The sequence below is a fragment of the Ovis aries genome, chromosome 19 (assembly GCF_016772045.2).
Source record: "Ovis aries strain OAR_USU_Benz2616 breed Rambouillet chromosome 19, ARS-UI_Ramb_v3.0, whole genome shotgun sequence".
Lineage (NCBI taxonomy): Eukaryota > Metazoa > Chordata > Mammalia > Artiodactyla > Bovidae > Ovis > Ovis aries.
The window spans coordinates 50,537,682-50,562,604 of NC_056072.1; the positions used below are offsets into that span (position 1 = coordinate 50,537,682).

The 24,923-nt window shown below is 60.4% G+C and overlaps 2 protein-coding genes across 14 annotated transcripts in view; one reads left to right on the forward strand and one right to left on the reverse strand.

Moving 5' to 3' along the window:
- The window catches only part of RNF123 (ring finger protein 123), a 29,494-nt gene extending 6,500 nt beyond the window's left edge, over window positions 1–22,994 (reverse strand). Inside the window, exons 1-32 of one of the 9 annotated variants that reach the window (XM_042236205.1) lie at window positions 22,512–22,994; window positions 21,090–21,542; window positions 17,199–17,316; window positions 16,863–16,947; window positions 14,199–14,278; window positions 13,978–14,072; window positions 13,585–13,639; window positions 13,387–13,472; window positions 13,027–13,113; window positions 12,746–12,813; window positions 12,438–12,563; window positions 11,964–12,078; window positions 11,775–11,879; window positions 11,242–11,367; window positions 11,040–11,132; window positions 10,895–10,968; window positions 10,105–10,222; window positions 9,843–9,936; window positions 9,577–9,638; window positions 9,318–9,389; window positions 9,012–9,132; window positions 8,407–8,508; window positions 7,093–7,199; window positions 6,527–6,725; window positions 6,014–6,159; window positions 5,640–5,723; window positions 4,787–4,894; window positions 1,491–1,668; window positions 674–748; window positions 436–523; window positions 261–348; window positions 96–180 (exon numbers count right to left, since the gene is read on the reverse strand). In XM_042236205.1, the coding sequence (XP_042092139.1) occupies window positions 96–180; window positions 261–348; window positions 436–523; window positions 674–748; window positions 1,491–1,668; window positions 4,787–4,894; window positions 5,640–5,723; window positions 6,014–6,159; window positions 6,527–6,725; window positions 7,093–7,199; window positions 8,407–8,508; window positions 9,012–9,132; window positions 9,318–9,389; window positions 9,577–9,638; window positions 9,843–9,936; window positions 10,105–10,222; window positions 10,895–10,968; window positions 11,040–11,132; window positions 11,242–11,367; window positions 11,775–11,879; window positions 11,964–12,078; window positions 12,438–12,563; window positions 12,746–12,813; window positions 13,027–13,113; window positions 13,387–13,472; window positions 13,585–13,639; window positions 13,978–14,072; window positions 14,199–14,278; window positions 16,863–16,947; window positions 17,199–17,280 (3,004 nt within the window). In that variant the 5' untranslated portion in view covers window positions 17,281–17,316; window positions 21,090–21,542; window positions 22,512–22,994. Of the gene's footprint in view, window positions 1–95; window positions 181–260; window positions 349–435; window positions 524–673; window positions 749–1,490; window positions 1,669–4,786; window positions 4,895–5,639; window positions 5,724–6,013; window positions 6,160–6,526; window positions 6,726–7,084; window positions 7,200–8,406; window positions 8,509–9,011; window positions 9,133–9,317; window positions 9,390–9,576; window positions 9,639–9,842; window positions 9,937–10,104; window positions 10,223–10,894; window positions 10,969–11,039; window positions 11,133–11,241; window positions 11,368–11,774; window positions 11,880–11,963; window positions 12,079–12,437; window positions 12,564–12,745; window positions 12,814–13,026; window positions 13,114–13,386; window positions 13,473–13,584; window positions 13,640–13,977; window positions 14,073–14,198; window positions 14,279–16,862; window positions 16,948–17,198; window positions 17,317–18,901; window positions 18,971–19,330; window positions 19,470–19,698; window positions 21,761–22,511 lie in introns of those variants that run through there. The other 8 variants (XM_027957627.2, XM_042236204.1, XM_042236209.2 and 5 more) reach the window with 8 other exon arrangements.
- On the forward strand, window positions 19,819–24,760 carry MST1 (macrophage stimulating 1). 5 transcript variants are annotated; one of them, XM_042236210.1, is made up of 18 exons: window positions 19,819–19,924; window positions 20,802–20,949; window positions 21,028–21,140; window positions 21,221–21,335; window positions 21,417–21,553; window positions 21,636–21,756; window positions 21,902–22,020; window positions 22,142–22,366; window positions 22,538–22,668; window positions 22,755–22,857; window positions 22,998–23,134; window positions 23,233–23,268; window positions 23,365–23,480; window positions 23,628–23,705; window positions 23,848–23,994; window positions 24,075–24,181; window positions 24,280–24,419; window positions 24,526–24,760. In XM_042236210.1, the coding sequence occupies exons 1-18, from the start codon at window positions 19,831–19,833 to the stop codon at window positions 24,685–24,687; spliced, it is 2,229 nt and encodes a 742-aa protein (XP_042092144.1). In that variant the 5' UTR covers window positions 19,819–19,830; the 3' UTR covers window positions 24,688–24,760. The 5 variants fall into 5 exon arrangements, with proteins under 5 accessions (XP_042092144.1, XP_027813431.2, XP_042092147.1 ...); XM_027957630.2 differs by having other exon boundaries at window positions 22,198–22,366; window positions 23,360–23,480; XM_042236213.1 differs by having other exon boundaries at window positions 21,636–21,752; window positions 21,902–22,027; window positions 22,198–22,366; window positions 23,360–23,480.
- The last annotated feature ends 163 nt before the right edge of the window (window positions 24,761–24,923 follow it).

Genomic DNA, 24,923 nt, shown 5'->3' on the forward strand with positions numbered 1-24,923 from the left:
CGAGCCCAGGACTGGGGCTGGAAGAAGCAGGGAAGTCTGTGAGAACCTCAGAGCAGCGGGTGAGGGCCCCCTGCCTGCCAGACCTGGGTACTCACTCTGGAGGCTGGGCAGATTGGCATCCTCAGGTTTGGTTTTTAGCAGGTGTGGCAGCCGCGTATAGCGGTACCCGAACCCACAGCCCTGGGGGTAGAGACGGCAGGAGGTCAGTGGGGCAGGGAAACCCCTCCAGCCATAGCCACTTCCCCTCCAGCCAGCCTTACCCGCCAGAGCCGAACCAGGATCCAGTTGGTCTGGGCCCAGGGCCGTTGCTCATAGGGAGCCAGGAGGTTCCTCACCATGGCGATGCGCCTGCGAGAGCAATGGGTGGTGGGCCCGGGGTGAGGCTCGTGCTGTGCAGGGCAGCATGCCTGCCCCTGCCCCCGGACCCCCACTCACTGCTCCTCAGGGATCCGCTCCACGGCCCGCAGGGAGTTGGGATAGCACACGTAGCTGGCCAGGGCCTGCATCAGTGAGTCCCGGATGTCTGCCAGGACAGGCCACACCTCACCAAGTGCCTGGCATGATCCTGGTGCCCATGTCTTACCCCCACCTGGGCGGCAATCTGTGCAGAAAATGGCCAGCCCGGGGTGCCACCCCGTGCCCATCCCCTCGAGCCGTCTGTCCAGTGCCTCACCAGTGCCCACGATGCGTGTGTCTGCGAAGTGTTTGGCAAGGATGGCGGCCAGACGGGTCAGGGTCTCCTCGTAGCCTACACGTTGGGGTGACAGGATGAGCTGGTGGGGAGTGCGGACACCAGCGGCAGGCACATCTCTTGGTGGGTGGGCTTGGGGAGCAGGCTCCAGAGCCAGCTACAAGGGCCAGTCTGGGCCCAAGCTGCCATCTGGGGACTTTTGGCAGTACGTTCATTAATGGTTGGGCAGAGACTAAGGCACAGACTCAGGAAGGGGGCTGGGCAGGCCCTGAGGCCGAGGGCAGGGCAGGGGACAGGCCAGGAGCCTAAAAGCCCACAGCCTAATCCACCCAAGCCCATCCTGGAATCCAGGGTCTGCGAGAAGCCCCTGCTCCTTGTGGCCACCAGCAGGGGCCCCGCTCCTTGCTGTGATCTGCAAGCCCACCTGCCCCTGCGTGGGATGCCACACCCCATGGTCAGTGCCAGGGCGGAGGGTGAGAGGCCGGCTGGCTCCTGGGCCACAGCAGCACCAAGAAGGAAGTGACAGTCCTGGCGGGGTGGGGCGGGGCGGGGCCCTCACGCCCTCTACTCCATCTGTCTGCTCTCCTCCTCACGCAGGGGGCAGCTGTTAGGTCTGTGGCTGCTGGTCCTAGGACAGGGCTCTCCGCCAAGTGGGACTTGTGCAGACGCTTGTGTGATGCTGTCTGAGCCCGTGTGGGATGTATGCTTCTGGGTCGTGGGGGCTCAGAACAGGGCTCCTGGGGCTCGCTTTGTGAAGGCCCGCTTTTCTGCCCCCTCCCAGCCTGAATGGCCCCATCACCTGGGAGCTCCTCCATGCTATGCACGGGGCCGAAGTAATTCTTGAGGGCGCTGTAGCTGTTGATGGCCACGCTCAGGTAGAACTCGGGCATGAAGGCAAAGAGAGAACCCGTGCGGTCGCCGTGCTCGATGGTCCGCAGGCAGACTCGAAGCAGCCAGTAAATGTCCTGCATCTTCTCCTGCGGGGGGAGGTGGGGCGGACAGGTACTGCCAGGCTGCTGTAGAGCAGGAGGCGAGGGAGTGACATGGGGTGCAGCCCAGTTGGGGGATGAGGAAAACTCTCCCAGGAGCACGACGTAAGGGCTAGACTCCAGGAAGCGGGAGAGGAGCTCAGGTAGGTGTGATCAAGCACTGCTGGGCAGGCAGGACAGGCCACCAGCCTGGCAAGGCAGCGCTACAGCCCCGGCCAGAAGCCTGTCTGCACTGTTTTAAGGTACGCAAGGCCTTAAGTGACAGGGTGCCTTGTGATCAGAAGCTGCCCAGAGCAGAAGTGGCTGCAGGGGCAAGTGGGGATGAGGCTGCGAGGAAGCTATGGCCATGGCCAAGTCCAGGACAGCAAAGGGCTGGACTGCTGGGAGTGTGGAGGCACAGAGGGGCCATGGGGGCGAGGGACTTCCCTGGTGGTCCAGTGGCTAAGACTCTGTGCTCCCAACTAAAGAGTCCACGTGCCTCAACTAAGACCCAGTGCAGCCAAACAAATTAATATTTTTAAAACTTTTAAATGTGCATCAAAGAACACAATCAACAGAGCAGTAAGACAACCCACAGAATGGGAGAAAATATTTGTCAACTGTAATGTGCTAAGGGGTTAATGGGAAATAGATGGAGAAACAGTGGAAACAGTGTCAGACTTTATTTTTTTGGGCTCCAAAATCACTGCAGATGGTGACTGCAGCCATGAAATTAAAAGACGCTTACTCCTTGGAAGAAAAGCTATGATCAACCTAGACAGCATATTCAAAAGCAGAGACATTACTTTGCCGATTAAGGTCCGTCTAGTCAAGGCTATGGTTTTTCCTGTGGTCATGTATGGATGTGAGAGTTGGATTGTGAAGAAGGCTGAGCGCTGAAGAATTGACGCTTTTGAACTGTGGTGTTGGAGAAGACTCTTGAGAGTCCCTTGGACTCCAAGGAGATCCAACAGTCCATTCTAAAGGAGATCAGCCCTGGGATTTCTTTGGAAGGAATGATGCTAAAGCTGAAAACTCCAGTACTTTGGCCACCTCATGAGAAGAGTTGACTCACTGGAAAAGACTCTGAGGGAGGGACTGGGGGCAGGAGAAGGGGACGACCGAGGATGAGATGTTGGATGGCATCACTGACTCGATGGATGTGAGTCTGAGTGAACTCTGGGAGTTGGTGATGGACAGGGAGGCCTGGCGTGCTGCGATTCATAGGGTCACAGAGTCGGACACGACTGAGCGACTGAACTGAACTGAAGGGGTTAATATCCAGAATACAGAAAGAACTCGTACAAATCAAAAACAGAAAAACAACCAAATTAAAAACTAAGCAAAAGGACTGACTAGACATCTCTTCAACGAAGGATATATAAAATACCCAGCAAGGTCAACGTTACTAATCTCTAGGGAAATGTGAGTCAAAACCATAAGTACGTACCAGTTTACACAGGTTAGGATTATTATTAGTGAAACATTTTTTTCAGTGACAGTTATTGGTGAGGACAGGCAGAAATTAGAACCCGGCGTCCTGCTACTGGGGCTGCTGCAGCCACTACGAGAAACAATACGGCAGTTCCTCAAAAAAGTTAAAAATAGAATTACCACACGAACCAGCAATTTTGCTTCTGGGTATACACCCAACAGAATTTTAAAAAATGGGATCCTGAAAAGGTATTAGCACCCCATGTTCACAGCTGTATTATTCACAATAGCCAAAAGGTAGGACCACCTCAAATGTCCACAGAGGGATAAGTGGGTAAACAACACGTGATACACACACAGCGGAATATTTATTTACTCAGTCTCAAAACGGAAAGACATCCTGACATATGCTACAGCACAGATGGGCCATGAGACCGTAATGCAACGCGAAATAAGCCAGTGACCAAAAGTCTGCTTACGCGCGGTACCAAGCGCAGTCAACTTCAGGGACAGAAAGGAGAACCGTGATTGGGAACAGAGGTGCGGGGGCAGTGGGGAGTTAGTGGGTCTAAGCTTCACTTTGGGGAGATGATGGAGAGAGTTCTGGCGGTGGCTGCCCAACAATGTAAACACACAACGCTATTAAACCATGCATTTAAAATGATCAAGATGGTAAGCCACCTATTGTATGTTACCATGATTTTTTCAAATGGTTAAGGTGGTAAACTTTATGTTGTGTATAGTTTATCATGATTCAAAAAGAAGGTAGAGAGATGGGAGGGTGAAGAAGACAGTGAGGGAGGGGGTGGCAAGACTGCCTATGGAGGGAGGTGGATGGGCATGAAATCCCGGTGGTGGGAAGACAGTGCCCATCTTTTTGGGGCTGGAGCAGAGGGGTGACAGGTGCAGGTGGGTTGGGTTGGGGAGGAGCCACCCGAAGAGAGAGCAAGCAGAGACGGCCGGGTAGAGACAGGGCTGTGATCACCCACTCATGCGGGAGGGGCATGTCCACGAAGGTGAACAGATGCCCTGACACAGGCACCTGGGGAGCATCCAGGGGCGCTCGCTTGGTTGCAGGGGAGATGCCAGGGCAGCCGGGGAGATAAAACAAGTGCTGGGGGCCAGGGCCGGGAGAGGGATGTCAAAACAGTCACAGCAGGAGTCACTGTCTGTTCGTCTGTCCTGGGAGGGCAGACTCAGCTTTCTGGTTTGTTGCTGAGCTACCAGGTCACGAAGGCATGTGGCATTCTCCAGGATCTGGGCACATTATTCAATGAATGAGGGAATGAATGAGTGAGGAGGGAACAACCCAGTGTCCTTAACAGCAGGGAATGGAGGGAGTCTGAGAAGCAGACTCAGGCTGGGGAGGCCAAGCGCCCTGGACGTGCTGGGAGAAGAGGAGGACAGGCAGCAGGCCCGGGGGCAGGCGGGACAGACTGGTCCTCTAAGAGGGACCATGAGAGCTGGAACGGGGAACTGTGGCCCATGGACGGCATCTGCTTGAGTTCATGGGCATGAAAAGATCAGGTTATGACACAGGGTGGGAGGGAGCCTGAGGAGCTGGGAGGGTCAGGTGTGTGCCCAAGGCCCGGGAGGGCAGGGGGCACCAAGGGGTGGCACCCCCGGGCCCAGTCAGTGGCCAGTCTGTGAGCTGGCGGAGGGAGCAGCCGCGGGCCGAGGCCACCCTGCTCACCTGGGAGTAAACGGCAGCATGGACCCAGGCCAGGCGGCGGCTGAGGTGGTCCAGCTTTTCTGAGAAGACCTTCTGGCTCTTGCTCAGCTCCGCCAGGATGTCCTTCCTCTGCCACCAGAGGAGGAGGAGCAGAGAGCAGTCAGCACAGGGCCCCGTACCTAGACCCACACAGCTTGGCAGGGCCCACTGTGCCCGGGGCAGGCACAGGGCGGGGTGGACCAGGCTCCACTCTTCAAAACCCTCCTCAGTCTGACCTGCTGGTGGGCCTGGGCAAGCCAGGGCCTCGGGGCCCCTTAGAGCATGGACGTGGGGCTGAGCTGAGCCTGTGGTGGGGACCCCCCAGGAATGCCAGGCTAGAACTGCAGCTCTGGCAGCTGCTTTTGCCCTGAACAGGCCTGGGCTCTGTGGGCAGGCAGGTGCGGGCCGGGGGCTGCCTGGACAGGGAATGGCTCTGGTCCCCAGCTTGGAGAGCTACGGCACAGGGACTCCAGGGGAGGCGGGGTGGCAGGCCCTGCTTGCTGCTGACGCTGCACGTGGCCGAGCAAGCACTCGGGGCGAATCCATAATTGATGAGGAGAGCGGGTGTGCGTCAGCACTTAGTGGCCGGCTGCGGGCACCTTGGCACAGGCCACAGCTCACTAACAGGGCTCAGGCCGGACCTGGGCCTGCTGCCGGCCCCACTCTCACTGCCGTGGGCCAGCCTGGGCGGGGGGTGGGGACAGGGGAGCTGCTGGGCAGCCCTCAGGGGCAGGGAGCAGGTTTCCCTTATGGGCTTCCCTGGGGACCCCCAGCGAGCGAGCCACCCTCTTCCACAGCCCACTCTCCCCAAGTTCCACCCGCCCGCCCACCTTACCCGCTTGGGGCACCGGCGGAGCTTGTCCTCTGTGTCCCGCAGGGCCATCGCATACTCGTTGACATCGTCGGACACTCCCACCATCTAGAGCACCGGACAGCAGACACCACACGTCCAGGGGGACCCTTGGGCACCTCGCACAGGGTTCTCCACACAGCCCGGACCCCAGCCCCACCAAATGCGTCACCTTAGGAGGACAGCCCCCTCCCACAGAAATCAACTGGGTCAGGCCCAAAGGGCACTGGCAGAAACACTAGTCTTGCTGTGACGTATGCTCACATGCACAGCTGTGCCCAGGCACCCCTGCAGAAAGTGGGCTCATGGCACACACAGACGCACGCAGAAACACAACACGTGACACACGCATGCGAGACCTTGCCCAGCTGCTGGTGCACACTGAGGTTATACATCATGACGGCGCCATCTAGGACTTCCAGCAGGGAATTCTCGGTGAGGGGCTGCTCAGGTTCCTCAGGGGGCCGCCCCACCAGCAGGCCCTCATTCCATTGGCTACCCTCGACTAGGGAACAGGGGAAGGACAGGGTCAGGGTCAGGGTCAGGGCCATTCCAGTTCTTGTCTAAGCCTATGGAGCCAGGAGGGGCCTCGCAGCAGGAGAAGGGAGCCCTCACCCGTGGCCTGGGCTCAGGCCCCAGGAGGGACCTGCAGGGAGAATGTGGGAGCCGGGTGGGGGTGGGGAAGGTCCTGCCTCCAGGACCTATTTCTGTAGCATCGATCTCCCGCCCTCAGAATGCACTTCCCATACCCTTGAGATGCTGCCAGGCCATAGGACCAGGAGGGAATGGATGTACTTGGCTTTGCGTGCGAGAGTCTCACAGGACAGAAGGTTCGGTCAGGGGGGCCCCACCCGGCCCTGCCTGGCACCTACTGTCCTCGCGGGTCCTCTGCTCTGCACTCAGTGTGCGGACCTTCACTTTCTCCGAGGCGCTCAGGGGCCGCCGTGGGGTCATCAGGCTCACAGCTGCGGTGCTGAGGAAGCGGTTGGCTCGGCCCAGGGTTGGAGAACTGAGCCAGCCGGGCCGAGGCAGGGGCAGCGCGCCCCCCACGGCCAAGGCCTGCATGGGGCGCTGCGGTGGAGAGAGGAGGCCAGACTCCACTCAACGATCCCAGGGCCTGGGCCCGCTCGGGGCTCCCTTGACTCGTGGGCTGCTGGATAGGCCCCACGGGGCCCTGTTTACCGCACGGCTGCACCTCGTCCTCCAATTGCCCCCGCCCAGCATTCACTGTGCCTCTCAAGGCCCGGGGTCTCGTATCACCTCAGCAACTGGCAGCCCTCCCACACACCGGCCCTCCATGCCTCCCCTACAGCACGGGACCCTGCCGGGTGACAAGCTCCTTGCTGGCACGGATGGGGAGATGGCCTGTGTGACATTCCAGCCCTGATGCTAAAGGGACAGCCCAACACAAAGCCCCCGCCTGCCCCTACCGCGGCACCTGGGCCGCAGCCGGGGCTGGCTCCTCATCCTCATCCAGGTCATCCATGGTGGTCGCCTGGAGCTCCAGCGGGTCAATGAGGATGTTGGCCTTGGAGGCAAGGTCATCTAGGAGGAAGGAAAGGAAGGCTCTCAGGCTAGTGGAGGGGAGAGGGGTCACAGGTGGAGCTGCTCAGGGCAACGAGAGGGTGCTAGAATCACATTGACCATGGTGCCTGCACCCTGCCGTCCACCTGCTCCAACCCAGCCTTCACTCTGCACCCCAAGGCCCTGGGTCTCGTGGGGCAAGTCCTGCTGCATGAGGCAGAAGGCTCTCCCGTCACTCCCTCTGTCTTTATCTCCATGACCTCACTCTGTCCAGGGCCCCCCTACTCCTCTGACTTTCCTCCTTGTCCTTCTCCGTAAACTGAAGCTGATCCAGAGCTGTCCCGGCCTCACTGCAGACCTGTCTCCACCTCTATTCTGACAGCCAGACATAACAGCTCCGCCTCCAGACCAGGCCTTCGTCCCGGCTGCATCGCTGGGCCCTCAAACACACCGCACTACCCTCTCCTGCAGCTCCTGTTCCTGAGGGGGCCTCAACCCCACAGCCTCTGGCAGGAAGCCTGGGGTCATCCTTGACCCCTCCTCTCCCCCCCAACGTCCTCACATCTCCTCTGCTGCCTGGACGACTTTGCTCCCTTGTCTCCTTTCTGGGCCCTTGCACTCTACCCTCCACATCCCAGAGTCCAGAGGGAGCTTCTTACGATGCAGACTCCCAACCCCAACCTTGCTCCTCTGCTTCAGGACCTTCCGAAGCTACCCCTGTCCCCGAAGGAGCCTCCAGTGACTCTGTAGCCCACAGGCCCTCAGACTCCGCTGCAGCCTCCCGGGCCTCGTCTCCCACCGCTTCCCGCCTCTCATTTTCCCCTCCGGCACAGCTCTCCAGGCCGTGCTGGGCCACCGCTGGCACCTCTGCCACCGCTGGCACCATGCCCTCAGGGCTCTGCACCGGAGCCGCCTGTGCTCACCCTCGAAAGCAGCTCAAGCAGCGAACGTGCGCCACTTCGCCCCATGCCACCCCTCACCAAGACCCCGAGGTTCCCCCGATCCATCAGCCCTGGACTTCACGACAGGGCTCCCAGACCTCCTCTGGGGTGGGTGCAGGGGCAGGAATAGCTAGACGACAGCCCGAGGCAGAGGAGGGAAAGCAGCATCTTCCCCGCTGAGCAGGTGGGAAGCTCGGGCGCCCTCTGGTGGACACAGTGCAGCTCAGCAGTCAAGGGCGGGCTGGCTCAGGAGCTGCCCTGCTCACCACCCACGGGCCCAAGCGCACCTTTGAGCGTCTTCCGAAGGTGCGAGAGGAGGCCTCCGAGGCGCTGCAGGTCGAAGTAGTCCACCTTGCCATTATAGAAGATCTGGGGTGGGACGTAGGCCTCTGCGAGGTCACACCAGCAGTCAGAGCCCAGCAGGACCCCTGGCCTAGGCCACCGACCTGACTAGCCTTCCCCTACCACTCCTGCCTCTGCCGTTTCAGGCCAGTTCCAGGAACGGCACAGCTTGGGATGAAGGGGGCATGGTTGTGCATCACCCAGGGGAAAATCAGAGGGCCCTGACCCAGCCCTGTGGGAGATCCCCCAATCTAGACTGCTCCCACTGAGCCTTAGGACTGTTCCACACAAACGCAGAGCCCCCAGCACCTCAGAGCCCACCCAAGGCATCCCCAATGAAAGGATGGGTGGGCAAGGACCGAGGAAAGGGGCCTGTGGAGGACAGAAAGCTGGGGACCATCAGAGCAAACACTATGCCCCAGGGAGCAGGGCTCCATCAGGCAGGAGGCCTGGGACAGCACCCCCAGCCCTGGCCTCAGCCAATGCCCAGGGGCTGCCCGGTGCCCAGCTCTGCCCAGTGCCTGCCACGTGGGGCCCAGGCCACACTCACCCTCACTGAAGGAGGTGCGTGGGTTTGAAGCCTTGTACTCGTCCCAGTAGAAGCGCAGGGCTGAGATTAAGCGGTGCAGGAAGCAGACCATGTACTCGGGGGGGCAGAGCATGGGCGTGTTCTGTAGACACGGGTGTGAGACACGCGTCTGTGCGGCCCAGAGGCCAGCCTGCTCCTCATCCAAGGCCCTGCCCTGGGACCCGGGACTCAGTGGGGAGGGCAGGGCAGCAGGAGACGAGCAGACAGTGCCCGAAGCCAGGTGCAAACCCCGCAACACAGCCGGGGGGCCGTGGTGGGGATACCTACCCCCCGGCCGCTGGCATTCTCCTGCAGAAACTTTCGGAACTTGGTCAGGAAGATGTACCTGGAAGCTTCACCCTTTGGGGAAAGGAAAGCTGAGGCTGTGAGGAGCTGAGGACGCTGGCCCACGCTGGACCCAGCGGAGCATCCCAGCCTGCGCCCTGCACCCTGCCACAGGGCCCGTGTCAGCCCTGCCCTCTGGGTCTCTGGGTCCCGTCTGGCACCCTCCCCACCAGGGACGCAGGCAGGCTTGGGAGTCACTCACCCCATTGTCATCTTTATTGTTCAGCAGCAGCTTCAGGATCTGGACCTGTAGTTCTTCCACCACTGGGGGTGGGGTGGGGAGCAGGACACCCTCAGGCCGGGCCAGGCCCCAGGCTCCCAGAGACGGACGGGGGGAGCAGCTTTGGATCAGGGCTCCACCACCAGGGATCCCTGTGTCCCACCTAAGCATGCTTTCCACCAAGCGCCCCAAGTACACCTGCACACAAATCCTCCATCCCCACCCAGTGCCCGAGGCTGGGGGCCAACCTTCAATGCGCTTCTTGAGCCTCTGGCAGCCCCGTTCGTAGGCACGCCGCCGGAGCCTCTCCTCAGAGGTCTCTTCCCTCACCTCCTCTTTGCCCTGGGCAGGGGCAGGGGGATCTGAGACAGCAAGACTCACCCAGGACCCAGGAGAGCCCTGCTCCAGTCCTCAGACTAGGAAGCGGCCCCGTGTGCCAAGCGCAGGTGGTCCAGACAGCCTGGGTCAGCCCTTGCTGAGACCACGCCCACCCGCCTCAGGCACGCTCACCTCCCTGGGGGAGCGGTGGGGCCACCACGTGGTCGGGATAAGCTCCTGGAGGCCAGCCTCCTCCACACGCAGCGGGCTCTTGATGTAAAAGAAGACGATGGACCGCAGCACATCGAAGCTGGTGGTCGTCAAGGCAGAGCTCCGCTCACCTCCAGGGCCCCGGACACCCTCGCGAGTCCCCCCGGGAAGCCCTCCCAGAGCCTGACCACCTCCCTCCCAGGGGCCCGTGGCTGCTATGTGCCTGTCTGCCCTGAGAAAGGGCTGTGGTTATCAATTCCCCGCCCAATTCCCTGCAAGCACCCGATCACGGCTTGTCACAGAAGCAGAAGATGCTGGGACAGCTGGGCGGAGGGCTGTGGCCTCTCCATCTGCTCTTGCCTCCTAGAGGCTGAGGACCCCAGAGAGACAGGACAGCTACCGACACAGGCTTCCCAGCCAGGGGCCTGAAACCACGCTCTCTTTCCTACTCCTGCGGTTCTCCATGTTTTTCTGGAAACAAGAGCTGACTCCGTAAGATCTCACATGAACACCTGCCATGGACCACAGATAAAAGTGCGATGCTTTGGCTGAAGAGCGCAGGCACGGGTGGCACCTCACCCACCTCTGCGTAGCACTACCCTCCCTGCTCTGGAGAGAAAGTGCTGGAAGGCTGAGTCCTGAAACAAGGTGGCTCTGGCCCTCCTGAGCCTCTGTGGGGAGCCCTGGCTGAAGGCACACCGCCCTCCCAGGGCCTCTGCTGACCCCAGCGGGCACCGCAGGGCTAGCCTGCCTGGCAGCAAGGGGAGGATACAGGACGTTGCTAAGGAGAAACTTGCGGGACTTCTCGTGACTGAGGATGGCGATGGTGAGCCGCAGGTAGTGGATCTGTGGGGAGAGGGTGCTCAGAGGGGGCGCGAGAGGCCCAGGGGGCTCAGGGCTGGGGCGGGAGCTCCCACCTGCAGGCTCAGGTCAGGGACGATGGGCGAGAAGCGGTAGAGCCGCAACAGGGACATCATCAGCTGCTTGAGGCAGTCCTGCACCTCGTAGTCCTGGAAAAGGGGGTCAGGCTGCACGGCGAGCCGCTGAGGGCAGCCTCAGGCCAGCCGTCCACGCGGCCTTCTCCAACACTTCCCCGCACCTCCCCCATCCTGGCCTCACCTCCATGAAGAGCCACAGGAGGTCCAGGACGTGGTGCACCACGGTCTGCGCCTGCTCGGGGGGGCCCGCCTCCACGACACCCAGCAGGAAGCTCATGAGCACGGCCTCCACCACATACACCTCGCACTGCACCAGGGCCAGGGGCTGGTGAGGTGGCGGCCTTCTATCCCACTCAGGCTGCCCCCACCGCACCCAACTCTGCTCCTGGGCCCCCTGGAGGACCCCTAAGACATGGAGGAGCCCTGCCGGGGTCTGACGGAGACACAGGAAAGGCCGCTGCCCCACGGCCCCTCTGGGGCTCTGCACAGGATGTTCCCTTGGCCTGGGATGTCACCACCCCTGGATCTTTTCTAGAAAGCCCAATACCCTCAGCTGGAAGCATCTCCTCCTCCCCACCCCCCGCTGCCCCATGATGTCCTTGAGGTCTGAGAGCTCTGGTAATGGGGGCCCTGCCAGGTGATGTGGCTGGACCTCACACACCTCAGCACCCCAGCCCTCAGCCTGGGCCTATCCCCTCCCTCGCATCCCCTCACCAGGAGCGATGCAAAGTGATGGAAGATGTGGGCCAGGGTGAGGAGGATGGTGGGCTGGCCCTGCAACTGCCACTCAGAGCTCTTCTTCTCCACCAGCCGCCCTTCCTGGGGATGCCGGGGAGGAGAGGACAGTGAGGGGCGGAGGGCCGCAGAAAGCCCCCAGCCCACCTGACCCGGACACCGGCTCACCACAGGGTCCAGCTCCACGCTGAGCACCGCTCGGAAACAGCCCAGCAACCTCTGTGCCCGCACCAGGCTGGTGCTCGGCGGGTCCTGCAGGGGCCGGTAGCCCGCCACTGGGTAGGTACCACCGAGTTAAGCCAGCAACAGCTGCTCTGTGGCTCAGCAAGCCCACCGCTCCCACCGAGACCCCTGGGGTGGGGCCTGGGCTCCAGAGCAGGGCTGCGAGGTCAGACTGCCTAGTTTGCACCACACCGCTCCCTCCCCTTTCTCTGTGGACTGAAACTTCTCTTGCCACGTCATTCTCTTCACTCTTCAACTGAAGCAACGATGGTTAGTGTAAGCATCATCCTTGACACTCACCTAAGCCATACCCCGTTCACTCCTCATGGCAGCAGGGCCGCCTCCAGCCCACAGGGAGCCCCCCTCCCAGCTTCCTCAAGCGCACCCAAGCGACCCACAGCCTTCTTCACAAAAGGATATCGCAGCGGACGGCTGCCGAAGTTGAAGGCCACAGACTCCTTGAAGGAGAGGCTGATGGCTGGGAAATAAGCCATGCCCAGGCCCCTGGATAAGTTCTCAAAGGCGGTGCCCAGTGACACACCATTCCTGGAGCAGAAAGGAGGGCCTGTGAGCCAGGGCTAAGGAGGAGGTGCTGAAAGGGACCCGTGAACCTCTGTGAGGGCTGCCCGCCCTCCAGCTGCCAGAGCCAAAGCCCTTACAGTAGCCTGGACCGTGAGGGCAGCCTGGGGTGCCCCAAGGCCAGCGCTGGGGACGGAGAGGAGACTCACAGGGAGAAGGACAGAGTGCCTTCGTCCAGGTCGATCAGGCAGCTCACAATGTCCCCCGCCGCCCACGCCTGCCAGGGGAGGATGCCGCGCAGATGAGCAGAAGCCCAGGGCCCTGCCCACACTGCCCCTTCACCTGCGTCTGCACTGCTCCAGGGGAGACTGACTGCAGGACAGAGGACCTGAGTCCGGGCCGCCTCTGGTGCCGTCCACCCCCTCACTGCTGCCCGCGTCAAGCCGCGGGAGGGGCAGAGGGCAGGTGGCAGCAGGTGAGGTGGCCTCACCTTCCCGTAGTTCGTCGTGGTCACGTTCCACTTGCGTACCCGGTTGCCGTCGTAGGCGTAGGAGTTGTGTGTATCTCCAACCCCCTCCTAGGGTAGAGCCGTCCGTGAGGTCCGGGGAGTGGGGAAGGGCAGGACCAGAGCCCGCCAGGCACCAGCCTTGGACCCACACGGCTCTACTGAAGGGGGCTGATCCCCTCAGGGAAGGCAGGAGGGCTTTCGGGGCTGGGGTGTCCTGGGGTGGGGTGGGACACGGTCCTCCTCCAGAGGGCAGTCCAGGTGAGGGTCCTGAATGGACCCCATTGAGCTGGGGGGTTGCCTGAGCCCTGCTGAGGCCTGGGAGGGGCCCCTCTCCGCCGGTACCTCCTGATTGAAGCGGCAGTTGATTGTGCACCAGCCAATCTGCATGAGCCCCTGGGAGGAGATGAGCACCTCATAGATCCATTTCCCTGAAAAGAGTTGTGTCAGACCCGGCAGGGAATCAAAGACTGCCTCCTGTCTGAGGCTTGCGCCCTCGAACTCCCTGCCAACTCCCTGGGCCATGGAGGAGCATGGCCTCACCTTTGTACACGCACGTGGTGGAGCGGATCGTCCCAAAGTTGCTGTGTCCAATCACCTGGGTGGGGAGCAAGGGGTGGTGAGCCTCCTCCCGGGCACACAGGGGGCCTCCCCAAGGGAGCACAGTCCCATGCCAACTCGGCTCGCCTTGGTGGCGACACCTGTCATAGCTAATGCTGAACCGTGCTGGAACAGGGCGGAAAGGCCCAGGCCCGGGTCAGGAGGGATCCTGGGCTGGAAGCGTGATGGGAGGGGGCTGTGTTGGGAAGACCTTGGGGTTGGGGTCACACCAAGAGTGTTTCGGGGCTATTGTCTGGAGGGTTTGGGGGCTGGGGATTCAATGGGCCACATCAGGAAGGGCTTGGATCTGGGGCCCCATGCTTTGCCCTTGCTCACCCCCAAGAGGTCATCATCCACCAGCAGCAGCCCTTCAAAGCCACCTGTGTGGTCGAGGACCACAGTGGACGGGCCAAGCCGCCCTTCAACCTGTTCTGAAAAGCAGAGAAGAGGGTGAGGCGTTGGGCCGGGCATAGGCTCAGGCAGACACAGAGAGGGCACTGAGCCCCCCAGGCCCACCCAGCCCCCGAAGCCCCTTCCAGATTTACGCTGTCACCTACCCTGGCTCTCCTCCTCCTCCTTGTCCACATGTAACAGCTGGTCCAGATGCTCTGGCAGGTTCTGGAAGTTCAGGGGTTTCCTGGGGAGAGCAAGAGGCTGAGAGGGGGCCCCCAAGTCCTTGAAACCAGCCAGATGACACCAAACCCCTCTCCCAGTCCCCTTCTCCTGAGCTGAGGAGGGTGGCTGCCCAGACTCCAGAACAAGGGGTGTGCCGGTCCCACATTCTGGGGTGCTGGGGGTCAGAAGACTGGGTTATCCACTAAACTTGGGGCATTGCAAGACTGATTTGAAAAAAATAAAGAAGGAGGAAAAGCCCTCCTTCAGCCTTAATCCCCTCATCTGTACAAATGGAACAATAGCTATATGTCAGAGATGCTGTGAAGAGTCCGAGAAATAATGCTCCCTGGGTAGCCCAGGACCTGCCCACTCCTGAAGGTGGCTTATTGATTACGCCTGGGCCAGGAGGGCTGGGAGAAGCGCAGAACCCCAGGATGCTCAGTAACCAAGACCAGCTAGTCCAGTCCTTGACCCCAGGTCTGTAGTCCCATCCAGGGAAGCCTGTGTGTTGAATGAGACATGTCCTAGGAGGATGCAGGGCTCAGCCCTCTTAGCTTCTGGCTGTGTCCTGGACCCACCTGGAGAGGAGAGGAGAGCACACGGCAGGCCACCTGCCCCGGTCAGAGGGGCCGGGAGGATGTGTCTAAGTGGCCCCCTCATCCTCCCAGCACACATGCCCAGAGGAGAAAGAGCTCTGCCTAATGCTGGCCAGCTAATCCTGAGCTCAGCTGCTAAGAATAGCCAGGAATGAGGTGGTGGTAACTAGCAGGGCTCTAGGAGCAGAGGCCCGAGGCCCATCCGGATCCAGCCCGCAGACTGCTGGCACCTGCTCTTCCATGTCGAATCCCAGGTCACACCCTGCTCACCGCCTGAGAGGTCAGGCCCTGGAAGGGCACAGAGATGGGCCAGCACACTGACTCTCTGGCTAGGTAGCTTCAGCCCAGGCCCAGGGGCCGTATGTTCCCACACCTTGAGCTACAACTGACCTTGAGTTGCAAGAAGGAGAGACTCACGAAGTCTCCTCCCAACTGCTGTGGAGCCCCAGGTCAAGGCCAGGAGGCAGCTGTGCAATAGGGTGCCTTGCCAGTAACATGGAAGGATGGAGCCCCTCTGTCTCTTAACACCCCCAGTGGGCCCACAGATCAAGCAGACTTCCTCAAGGGCACTTCTTACAGGCCCCGCTGGGAGGGCTGCTCCAGTCCTGTGCCTGCTTTTAAGAGCAGCTGCGGGCAGGCAGTCTGAGACTCGGCCTCAGTGAATGCCTGCAGCACCTCCCATTTGGCCACCCTCAGCCCTGGCCTGGCCTTTCTGGCCTGCCCAGGTCCTGGCCCAGAATTCTGCGTCCCCACCACCACTGACTAACGGCTCCGCCACCTGCTCTCACTCCTGGCAACAGCGGCGCCAGTGGTAGCAGGATCCTTTCTGCTGTCACATGAGGGAGGGATCGGGTGGCCTGGGGACAGGCCAGGACTGGGGCTGGGGTAGAGGTGGGCCCCAGCCCTCCACCAGTGGAAACCCTTTGGCCACCATGGCTGCTCAAATGGAAGAGGGGGCCCTTTGGGCCTGGCCAGTGAGCAGAGACCGTGCAAGACAGAACAAGGCTGGCTGGCGAGGGGGCTGAGACATAGGGACACCCGTGCCTCACTGCAGGGAGGAAGAATGTTCAGAACCCTTTGAAGAAGAAATTCACCAGCAGTCCTACGAGTGACTGAGATTCAAACACTCCAGGCACGTGATCCCAACCCTGGGCGTTCACACAGCACTGTTTACAAAAACCAAATCCCCCCTAAACCAGGGCAGTGCTCAGGCAGATTCCTGGCCCTAAAAGATGCCCACCAGTATCAATCTGTCATGTAGAAAACCATTCAGGAATAACCTCTGATGACAAAAACAGGATTTAAATCTCCTATAAACTCTTGGGGGTATGTCCATGCAGTGATGGTTTCTCAGGTTATCTGTGTCACAACTTACTAGATGGTGTGCTTTAAATACACGGTTTATGGCATGCCACTTATTCCTCAATAACTTTAAAGAAACTGACAGTGACAAAAATTTTAAGCAAATTTCCCATACGGCAAAATCCAACCTGCATACATTATGAGATAAAGAACACAAAATGGAATCACCCGTGATCATTTATATTAGAAGAAGATGGCAGATGCTTTTGCTTTTACAAGTTGCTGCTAAACTGCACTTATAACTTGGATATAAACTCAACTTAAATACATTAAACGTACAAGGAATAAAGGGCTGGTGGAGTCTGCATATTATGGATCCAGCAGAGGCTACAGAGGGCCAGGGTGCGTTGGAGGTAAGGGCAGAGGCACACAGACCAGATACTGCGTGTAGAGCAGGGGTGAAGTGCCACACTGAGGACTAACCCTGCACCGTGCCCCTGACCTCCGCTACTCCCTCAGAAGGGAGGTACCAGCACCGCCAGGGCAAAGACTCTGGTACTCTCTGGGCCACAGGTCTCACAGTCAGGAGGGGCAGAGCAAGGATGGAACGCAAGCCAGCCTACCCAGAGCCCAGCCTCCCTCCCCACACCCCAACCTCCTGCCTCTGGTCTGGCCCTGCAGAGGGAGGGGAGAGCCATCTGGCCATACCTGCTGGTGGCTGCCGTGGGTCCTTGATCAGGAGAGGCAAAGACACGGTGCAGGTAGTCGCTCAGCAGCTTCTCATGCACGATACCTGGGCCACAGGTTAGAAAGAAGAAGGGACACACGGTCAGTGTGGCTCCCAGCCCCTGCCAGCACAGAGGCCAGAGGAGCAGTCCCGGTGGTGCCCTGCTCCACAGCTGCTGGTGGAGAAGAGGCGGCTCACAGGTACAGGGAGCTGCAGGAGGGCCTGGGGTTCAATGGACCTGGGACATGCTTGCCTCTGTGTCTTCTTCCTGCTTCCCTCAACACTGGGAGCCTCCTCCCTGCCCTGCTAGCCCTTACCTGTGACCCTGGATCTCTCAGCATCTGAGGTCAGTTTGTAGCTCTTGCGCGAGAAAGCCATGCCGCCCTCCTTGGACGCCATCTTTCATCTCTTGTGGGTAGCCTGTAGTCCTGAGGGCTTAAGCAGAGGCAGAGCCTGTCTATTTGAAGGAAGCCAAGGGCTCCCATATTGACCTCAATCCTGGGGTGTCAGGAAGGCCTAGGAACAGGTGAAGCCGCTACACGGGCACTCACACACGCATCAACCCAGGAAGTCTCTCACCGCTCTGCCAGACCCTGGGGCCCTCCAAGCAGGGGTTTCCCACTTCCTACGAGGGTGGGTGGGAGTCTGAAGGCAGGACAGACCCCACCCTGGCCCAGTGCTCACTCAGGCCTCGACAGGGAGCAGATGCCAGATATGTGTTTGTTAAACCGAACTATTAACGAATGCTTCAACCCACTGGGAAATCAGACCCAGGTGTCCAAAGGGAGGTGCCCAGGAGCAGAGCTCCTGCATCCTTCTCGGCTATCAGCCACGCTGGGTTCACACGTGGAAGAGAGAACCCTACACCTAGTCCACCATCCAAAGGCCTTGGTGCCATCTCCAGCTGCAAGTCTTACTGACATCCAAGGCCAGGACCCCCTGCCTCAGTTCCAGGATCCTCCTCCCTTCTCTGTTCCAAAGGTCTGCAAGTTTTCTTGTCCCCACTCACACACACAGCATCCTATCCCCTTACAGCAGCACCCCTGCCCTCATTACAGAACACACTGTTCCCACTGCTCTTCGTCCCTCACACACCATGGTGTTGCTACAGCTGCTTCCGAAGGGGCACTAAGTCGCTGGTGCCTCACTGATCAAGAGCTGTGCTACCCAACATAGCACTGACTAGGCTCTTTAAATTTCAGTTCAAGTTTCAGAGGGCTTCCCAGGCAGTGCTAGTGGTAAAGAACCCACCTCCCAAAGCAGAAGATCTAAGAGATGCGGGTTCAATCCCTGGGTCGGGAAAAGTTAAAAAATTTAAAAATCAATTTCTCAATTAAAGCGACCACGTTTCAAGGATTTCCGTGGCCCCATGTGGTTAATGGTTACTGGACTACACACCCAAAATAAAGAACATTGCCATCATCACAGAAAGTTCTACTAGTCGGTGCGGGTCTAGAGCCTAGTCCGCCAGCAATGCCTGAAACAGAACTCCTCTCTTATCTCACCCCAAACAGCTCCTCTGCTCCCGCCACACCCTCTTGCCCGCTCCCAGTCCCCACCACGCCTGCCCCTCAGGAAGGCGACTCCCTGCCCTGCCGCCCACCCCCGGCCCTCTGCACAGAGCAGGTGCCTGACAGGTTAGACGTTGTCGCGGAACCGATGAGCAAAGCTTCCAGACGCCCACTCCCGGTGTCAGGTGTTGAGGACCCAGGTGCGAGGCGGGCCTTGACTTCTGTCCGGGGGCTCCCTGCCACGTCGTCCCGTTCAGCCCCGCCGAGGGTTCCGGGCTCGGAATCGAAGCCACCCCCAAGGACGCGAGGGCACTGCTAGTCTCCCCCAAGTCGCCTCCGTCCCGGCCCCAAGCTCTGAAGGACCCTCCAGGCCAGCTCCGGCCCGGAGTCCGGCACCACAGGCTGCGGTCCCTCGCGCGGCTAGCACTCTCACAACTGGACGGGCCGGGGACGCAAGGGGAGCCACGGGGAAGCCCGCCCATCTCGGAGCCCGGCCGCCCCTCACTCACCCCCTAGCCTTCGCCGCCGAGTCCCGGCTCACAACATCTGCCCAGCTCTCGGCTACGGCGCCCGTCCGTGGCCAAACCGAGCGGCCGCCGCGCACGCGCACGCGCACCGACCCGCGCCCGGCCTCGGCTAGGTGGCGCCCCCCCTCTGAAGCCTCCAAGCCGGGATGTTCCCGGAGCCGCCTCGCCCCCACCGCCCAGCCTCTTTCGCCTCCGTCCCCCACCTGCGCGGGCGCGGGAGGAGCTCCTGGCCCAGCCGTGCCGTTAACGCTGTGTCCTGAGAGACCTTGGCCGCCTATCTCTCTACTCCTGCCCGTATTTGGAGATCCAGCCCAAAGGTCCGCTAGGGCGTCCGAAAGGCTGCTCCTCCCAAGGGTCTCTGCCACCTGTCACCCTCACTTCCATTCAGGCTAGACGCGTGGCCTTGCTCACCTTTCCCAGGGATGGCACCTCTGGCCGGGCGAGGAGAGCTTCCCTGGGCTCTGCTGACAGGGGCGTGGGCAGACCTGCCCCCGTGGGAGCCCATCAGTCATCAAAGCAACAGGGAATTTTCTCCACTTTACAGGGAAAGCTGAAACTCAGGAAAATTTAATATCACCACTTTAAGGCTGGAACTCTGGCCTCTGGCAGCAAGCATATCCACACAGCCCTTCCCTTCAGAGGGGCCTAGACTGTGGGGGCCGCACACCCCCACCCCACGGCACCTCAAGTGTCCCCAGTGAACCCTTCCAACACCGCCCACTATATTGGGAGGACTTCTTGGGGGTAACTATGCCAGAGTGAGGACCCCTGTACCTCACCTAGGGGGCTTGAGGCCTGGCACCACCTCCATTACTGCCACTGGGTCTCAGGTCAGATCCCAGCGAGCCTAGAGTGGGGGTGTGGAGACAGAGCCACCCAATCCCGTAGGGACAGGTTTCACAACTTCCCGGATGGGGCTGTGGTGGGTCACAGTGCAGCCTCCAGCCAGGAGGATGGGGTGGCTGCCACTCCTGCTGCTTCTGATACGGTTCTCAGGGGCCCCTGGTAAGTGCCCTTCCCCTCAGCCCTGATCCCCATCTGCCTTCAGAAAGGGGTCGGCCCAGGCCCATCCTGCTATCTGAGCCGGGAACTTACTTTCCTACTGAGCCTGTAGCAGTGAGTGACCTTGGCTTCTTTCACAGAGCTGGGCAGCCAAAGGAACACAAACACATTGCCTGATATTCAGGCCTGCGGTGAAATGTCTGCTGTAGCTTTGAGGCAGTGTTAGGACCACACAGACACATACACACATGCAGGCATTTATCCCTTATGAGCCAGACCTAATCCTTCTACCTAGCATATACCCTTATGCTGGTTAGGTGGCTCAGACAGTAAAGAATCTGTCTGCAATGCAGGAGACCCAGGTTGGGAAGATCCCCTGGAGAAGAAAATGGCAACCCACTCCAGTATTCTTGCTGGGAGAATCCCATGGACAAAGGAGCCTGGCAGGCTACAGTCCATGGGGTCGCAAAGAGTTGGACAGGACTGAGCGACCAACACTTTCAGCATTTACCCTTATGCTGGTTAGAACTTACACTTGGAGTCAGAATGCTTAGGTTGGGCCTTTGCCTTGTTAATAAGATAGCTCTGAGCCTTCACATCCTCACGTGAGAAATGAGATGGCATAAGCTCCATAGGGCCAGCACCAGCATGCACTGAGCTCAGAGTATATGTTTTACAGCTGAGCCCAGTGCCTTGCCCACTAAACAGGTGCGCTAGTGATTACAGTCATGTCTGAGCCTGCTCCTCCCATCCAGTACAGGGGTCTGACCCTTGAAGGGATCACAGGGTCCACTCCAGAGGCCTTTTATTTTGATCTCCTGAATGAATAAAGTATGCACATGCTGATATACACGTGCTGATTCGCATGCCCACCCTGCAGGGCAGCGCTCGCCCTTGAATGACTTCCAGGTGCTTCGAGGTACGGAGCTGCAACACCTGCTACATTCAGGGGGGCCCAGGCCTTGGCAAGAAGATGTGGCAAATGCTGAGGAGTGTGCAGGCCGCTGTGGGCCCCTCCTGGACTGCAGGTGAGTGCCCACTGGGCCTCGATAAGACTGGAGGGAGAGGAACCTGGGCACTGGTGACCCTGTGCCCCTTCTTCCCAGGGCCTTCCACTACAACTTGAGCAGCCATGGTTGCCAGTTGCTGCCATGGACCCAGCACTCACCTCATACACGACTGCAGCGTTCCGGGCGCTGTGACCTCTTCCAAAAGAAAAGTGAGTGGCTGCGAAGGGTGCGCTGGGGAGAGGGCTGCTGAGGTCTCCCGCCTTGTTGATTCTGGGTCTTTTGCTCCCAGACTATGTTCGCACCTGCATCGTGGACACCGGGGTCGAGTACCGGGGCACTGTGGCCATCACCGTGGGTGGCCTACCCTGCCAGCACTGGAGCCAGAGGTTTCCCAATGACCACAAGTGAGACAGGCAGCAGCTTCCCTCTGCCTCTGCCCGCCTGGCGCCTGCCCCTCAGCACTCACTGTATTGCTGCTCTCGCAGGTTCACACCCACACTCCGGAACGGCTTGGAGGAAAACTTCTGCCGCAACCCGGACAGGGACCCGGGAGGTCCCTGGTGCTATACAACCGACCCTGCCGTGCGCTTCCAGAGCTGCGGCATAAAGTCCTGCCAGGAGGGTAAGCGGCTCCGGGTCAAGCCTGGGACGGGAGGCGCGTGCCCACGCCCGTCCACGAACCCATCGGCCCCGTGTGTCTCCAGCCGCTTGCCTTTGGTGCAATGGTGAGGATTACCGCGGCTCAGTGGACAGCACCGAGTCAGGACGCGAATGTCAACGCTGGGACCTGCAGCACCCGCACCCACACCCCTTCGAGCCGAGCAAGTACGCGGGGGCGGGCTCGGCGCGAGAGGAGGGCGGGCAAGGGGCGGGCCGAGGCCTCCAGGGGCGGGGCGATAGAAGGCCCAGTGGATGGGGTCAGACGGGAGTACCAACCAGGCTCTTGTTTACGCCCGGCCACCGCCCCCAGGTTTCTGGACAAAAATCTGGACGACAACTATTGCCGGAATCCGGACGGCTCGGAGCGGCCCTGGTGCTACACCACAGACCCGCAGATGGAGAGAGAGTTCTGCGACCTCCCCCGCTGCGGTACAGCGTGAGGGCGGGGCCTGGGAGGGCACCTGGGATACGTGGGGGCGTGGCCTGGGGGCGAGAGGCAGGGCTAGGCGTGACCCCGCGGGGGTTCAGAGACCCTGGGGCTCCGCACCAGCCCGCGACCGGGTCTCAGCTCCGGCTCCGGCCCCGACCGGCCACGGTCCATCCAAGGGTTCGAGGCACAGCCGAACCAGGAAGCCACGACGCTCAACTGCTTCCGCGGGAAAGGCGAAGGCTACCGGGGCACAGCCAACACCACCGCCGCGGGCGTGCCCTGCCAGCGTTGGGATGCACAGCTCCCACATCAGCATCGCTTTGCGCCGGAAAAGTATGCGTGCAAGTGAGTTGGCTGGCAGCCGGTGGCAGCTGGGTACTCCTGGGGATGGGACCTGAGGGGGGTGTCCCGGGCGGGGCTTGAAGGAAGGCGAGACCTGGGGAGAAGCTGAAGGCTGGATTGAGGCTCCTGCTGGCGGGCTGGGACCCACCTGGGCTGAGCAGCGTGCCTGCTCAGGGACCTTCGGGAGAACTTCTGTCGAAACCCCGACGGATCGGAGGCGCCCTGGTGCTTCACATCGCGGCCTGGCATGCGCATGGCCTTCTGTTACCAGATCCGGCGCTGCACCGACGACGTGCGGCCCGAGGGTAAGGCCGAAGCTGGGGCTGGAGGCACGGAGCCAGAGGGCTGGGGCGAGAACCCGCTGACGGTCGCCCTTGTCCGCCCACCGCAGACTGCTACCATGGCGCGGGGGAACTGTACCGCGGCTCTGTTAGCAAGACCCGAAAGGGCATCCGGTGTCAGAACTGGTCGGCTGAGACGCCACACAAGCCGCAGTAAGCTTGTCCGCGCACCTGGCACCTCCCAGACCCAGGCCACAGGCCCCGCCCAGGCCAACGCCTCGGGTGACAAACCTAGGCATCTCACTGCGAGTGCTTGGGGTTACCCTTTGATCTTGCTCCCCTCTTCCGCCTAGGTTCAAGCACACTTCTGCCCCACACGCGCCCCTGGAGGAAAACTTCTGCCGGAACCCAGATGGGGATAGTCACGGGCCCTGGTGCTACACCACGGACCCGGGTACTCCATTCGACTACTGTGCCCTGCGGCGCTGTGGTGAGCACCATGTCGCGGGGGAACTGTACCGCGCGGCCCCGCCCTCAGCCTCCACTGCCAAAGGCTGGCTCCCTTAATGCTGAATTTGGATCTTTCAGATGATGACCAACAGCCGTCCATCCTGGAGACTGCACGTATGGACTTGGGTCAGGCGTTCCTTGTGGCCCCTTTACACCCCCAGGTCCATCCAGTAGGGGGTCTCATCCAGCACACTCTGTCCCCCAGACCAGGTGCTGTTTGATAAATGTGGCAAAAGAGTGACGCGAGTGGACCCATTGCGCTCCAAGCTGCGTGTGGTCGGGGGCCAGCCTGGGAACTCACCCTGGACAGTCAGCTTGCGCAACCGGTGAGGCATGACTGCCTGACTCCCCAAGATGGGCTGAAGCTATATCCGCTCTGCCTGTGCCAGTAGCAGGGTGGGAAACTGCCCCCACCTGGAGATGGTAGGTCCAGCCTAGGTCTCAGGACCATTTCCTAACCCGCATTCCTGCAGGCAGGGCCAGCACTTCTGCGGAGGCTCCCTAGTGAAGGAGCAGTGGGTTCTGACTGCCCGGCAGTGTTTCTCCTCCTGGTGAGCCTCCCTTAGGTTTGGGGACCCAGTCCCAACCCCCCGCCTTCATCTCCCCCTCAGCCACCTTCCCTGGCAAGTCACCAGGTGAGCGCTGGGCAGCAGACCCTGAGTCTCAACTCATCTAGCAGAGCTTCTCTCTCAGCCATACATCTCTCGTGGGCTATGAGGTGTGGCTGGGCACCCTGTTCCAGGACCCACAGCCCGGGGAGCCAGACCTGCAGCGCATCCCAATGGCCAAGATGGTCTGCGGGCCCTCTGGTTCCCAGCTTGTTCTGCTCAAGTTGGAGAGGTGTGTGAGAAGTCAAGAGGTTGTGAGGTGGGGTTGGGCCTCGCAGCCTCAGACCCTGAAAGCCCTCATTCTCGCTCAAGACCCGTGATCCTGAACCAGCGTGTGGCCCTGATCTGCCTGCCCCCTGAGCGGTATGTGGTGCCTCCAGGCACCAGGTGTGAGATTGCAGGCTGGGGTGAGACCAAAGGTAAGAGAACAGCACAGAGGCATGGACTTCTCCAGACCAACAGGCCCCAACTTGGTTCCTGCCTGCAGACCCTCTCCTTCTCATTCCCTTCGCTGTAGGTACAGGGGACGACACAGTCCTGAACATAGCCCTCCTGAATGTCATCTCCAACCAGGAATGTAATGTCAAGCATCGAGGACGCGTACGGGAGAGTGAGATGTGCACTGCAGGACTGCTGGCCCCTGTGGGAGCCTGTGAGGTCAGTGGCAGGGTCCCTGGCCAGCTGAAAATGTACTGCTTCACCCCTGAGGGCGCTAGTCTCTGCCACGGCCCAGGCCCCCCTCACCAGTTCTTGCACCTACCAGGGTGACTACGGGGGCCCACTTGCCTGCTTTACTCATGACTGCTGGGTCCTGCAGGGAATTATAATCCCCAACCGAGTGTGTGCACGGCCCCGCTGGCCAGCCATCTTCATGCGTGTCTCTGTGTTTGTGGACTGGATTCACAAGGTCATGAGGCTGGGCTAGTCCCAGCCTCAATCCTGTGTGCCTTGGCAAGGCTGAAGCTTTCTGTCCGACATAAAGCCACCTTTCCTCTTGACATCTGTGCAGGGTGCTTCTTAGCCTCTGCTTCTGGGGAATGAATTGGCAACTCCATATCAGGGCCTGCATGACTCAAGGCCAGTGCATCTTAGGCGGGGTGATCTGCCCTAGGACTGCTTTAGCAACCTGTGGGTGCTATGGAAGGGCAGGGCCTCACTAGT

What these genes read in the sequence shown, in the direction of transcription:
- MST1 (XM_042236210.1), top strand. Translation starts at nt 19,831, where the DNA reads ATGGGGCTGTGGTGGGTCACAGTGCAGCCTCCAGCCAGGAGGATGGGG. An exon ending in ACAGTCAGCTTGCGCAACCG is followed by an intron (nt 23,481 to 23,627) that starts GTGAGGCATGAC and finishes GCATTCCTGCAG; the next exon opens with GCAGGGCCAGCACTTCTGCG. An exon ending in CCCCTGTGGGAGCCTGTGAG is followed by an intron (nt 24,420 to 24,525) that starts GTCAGTGGCAGG and finishes TGCACCTACCAG; the next exon opens with GGTGACTACGGGGGCCCACT.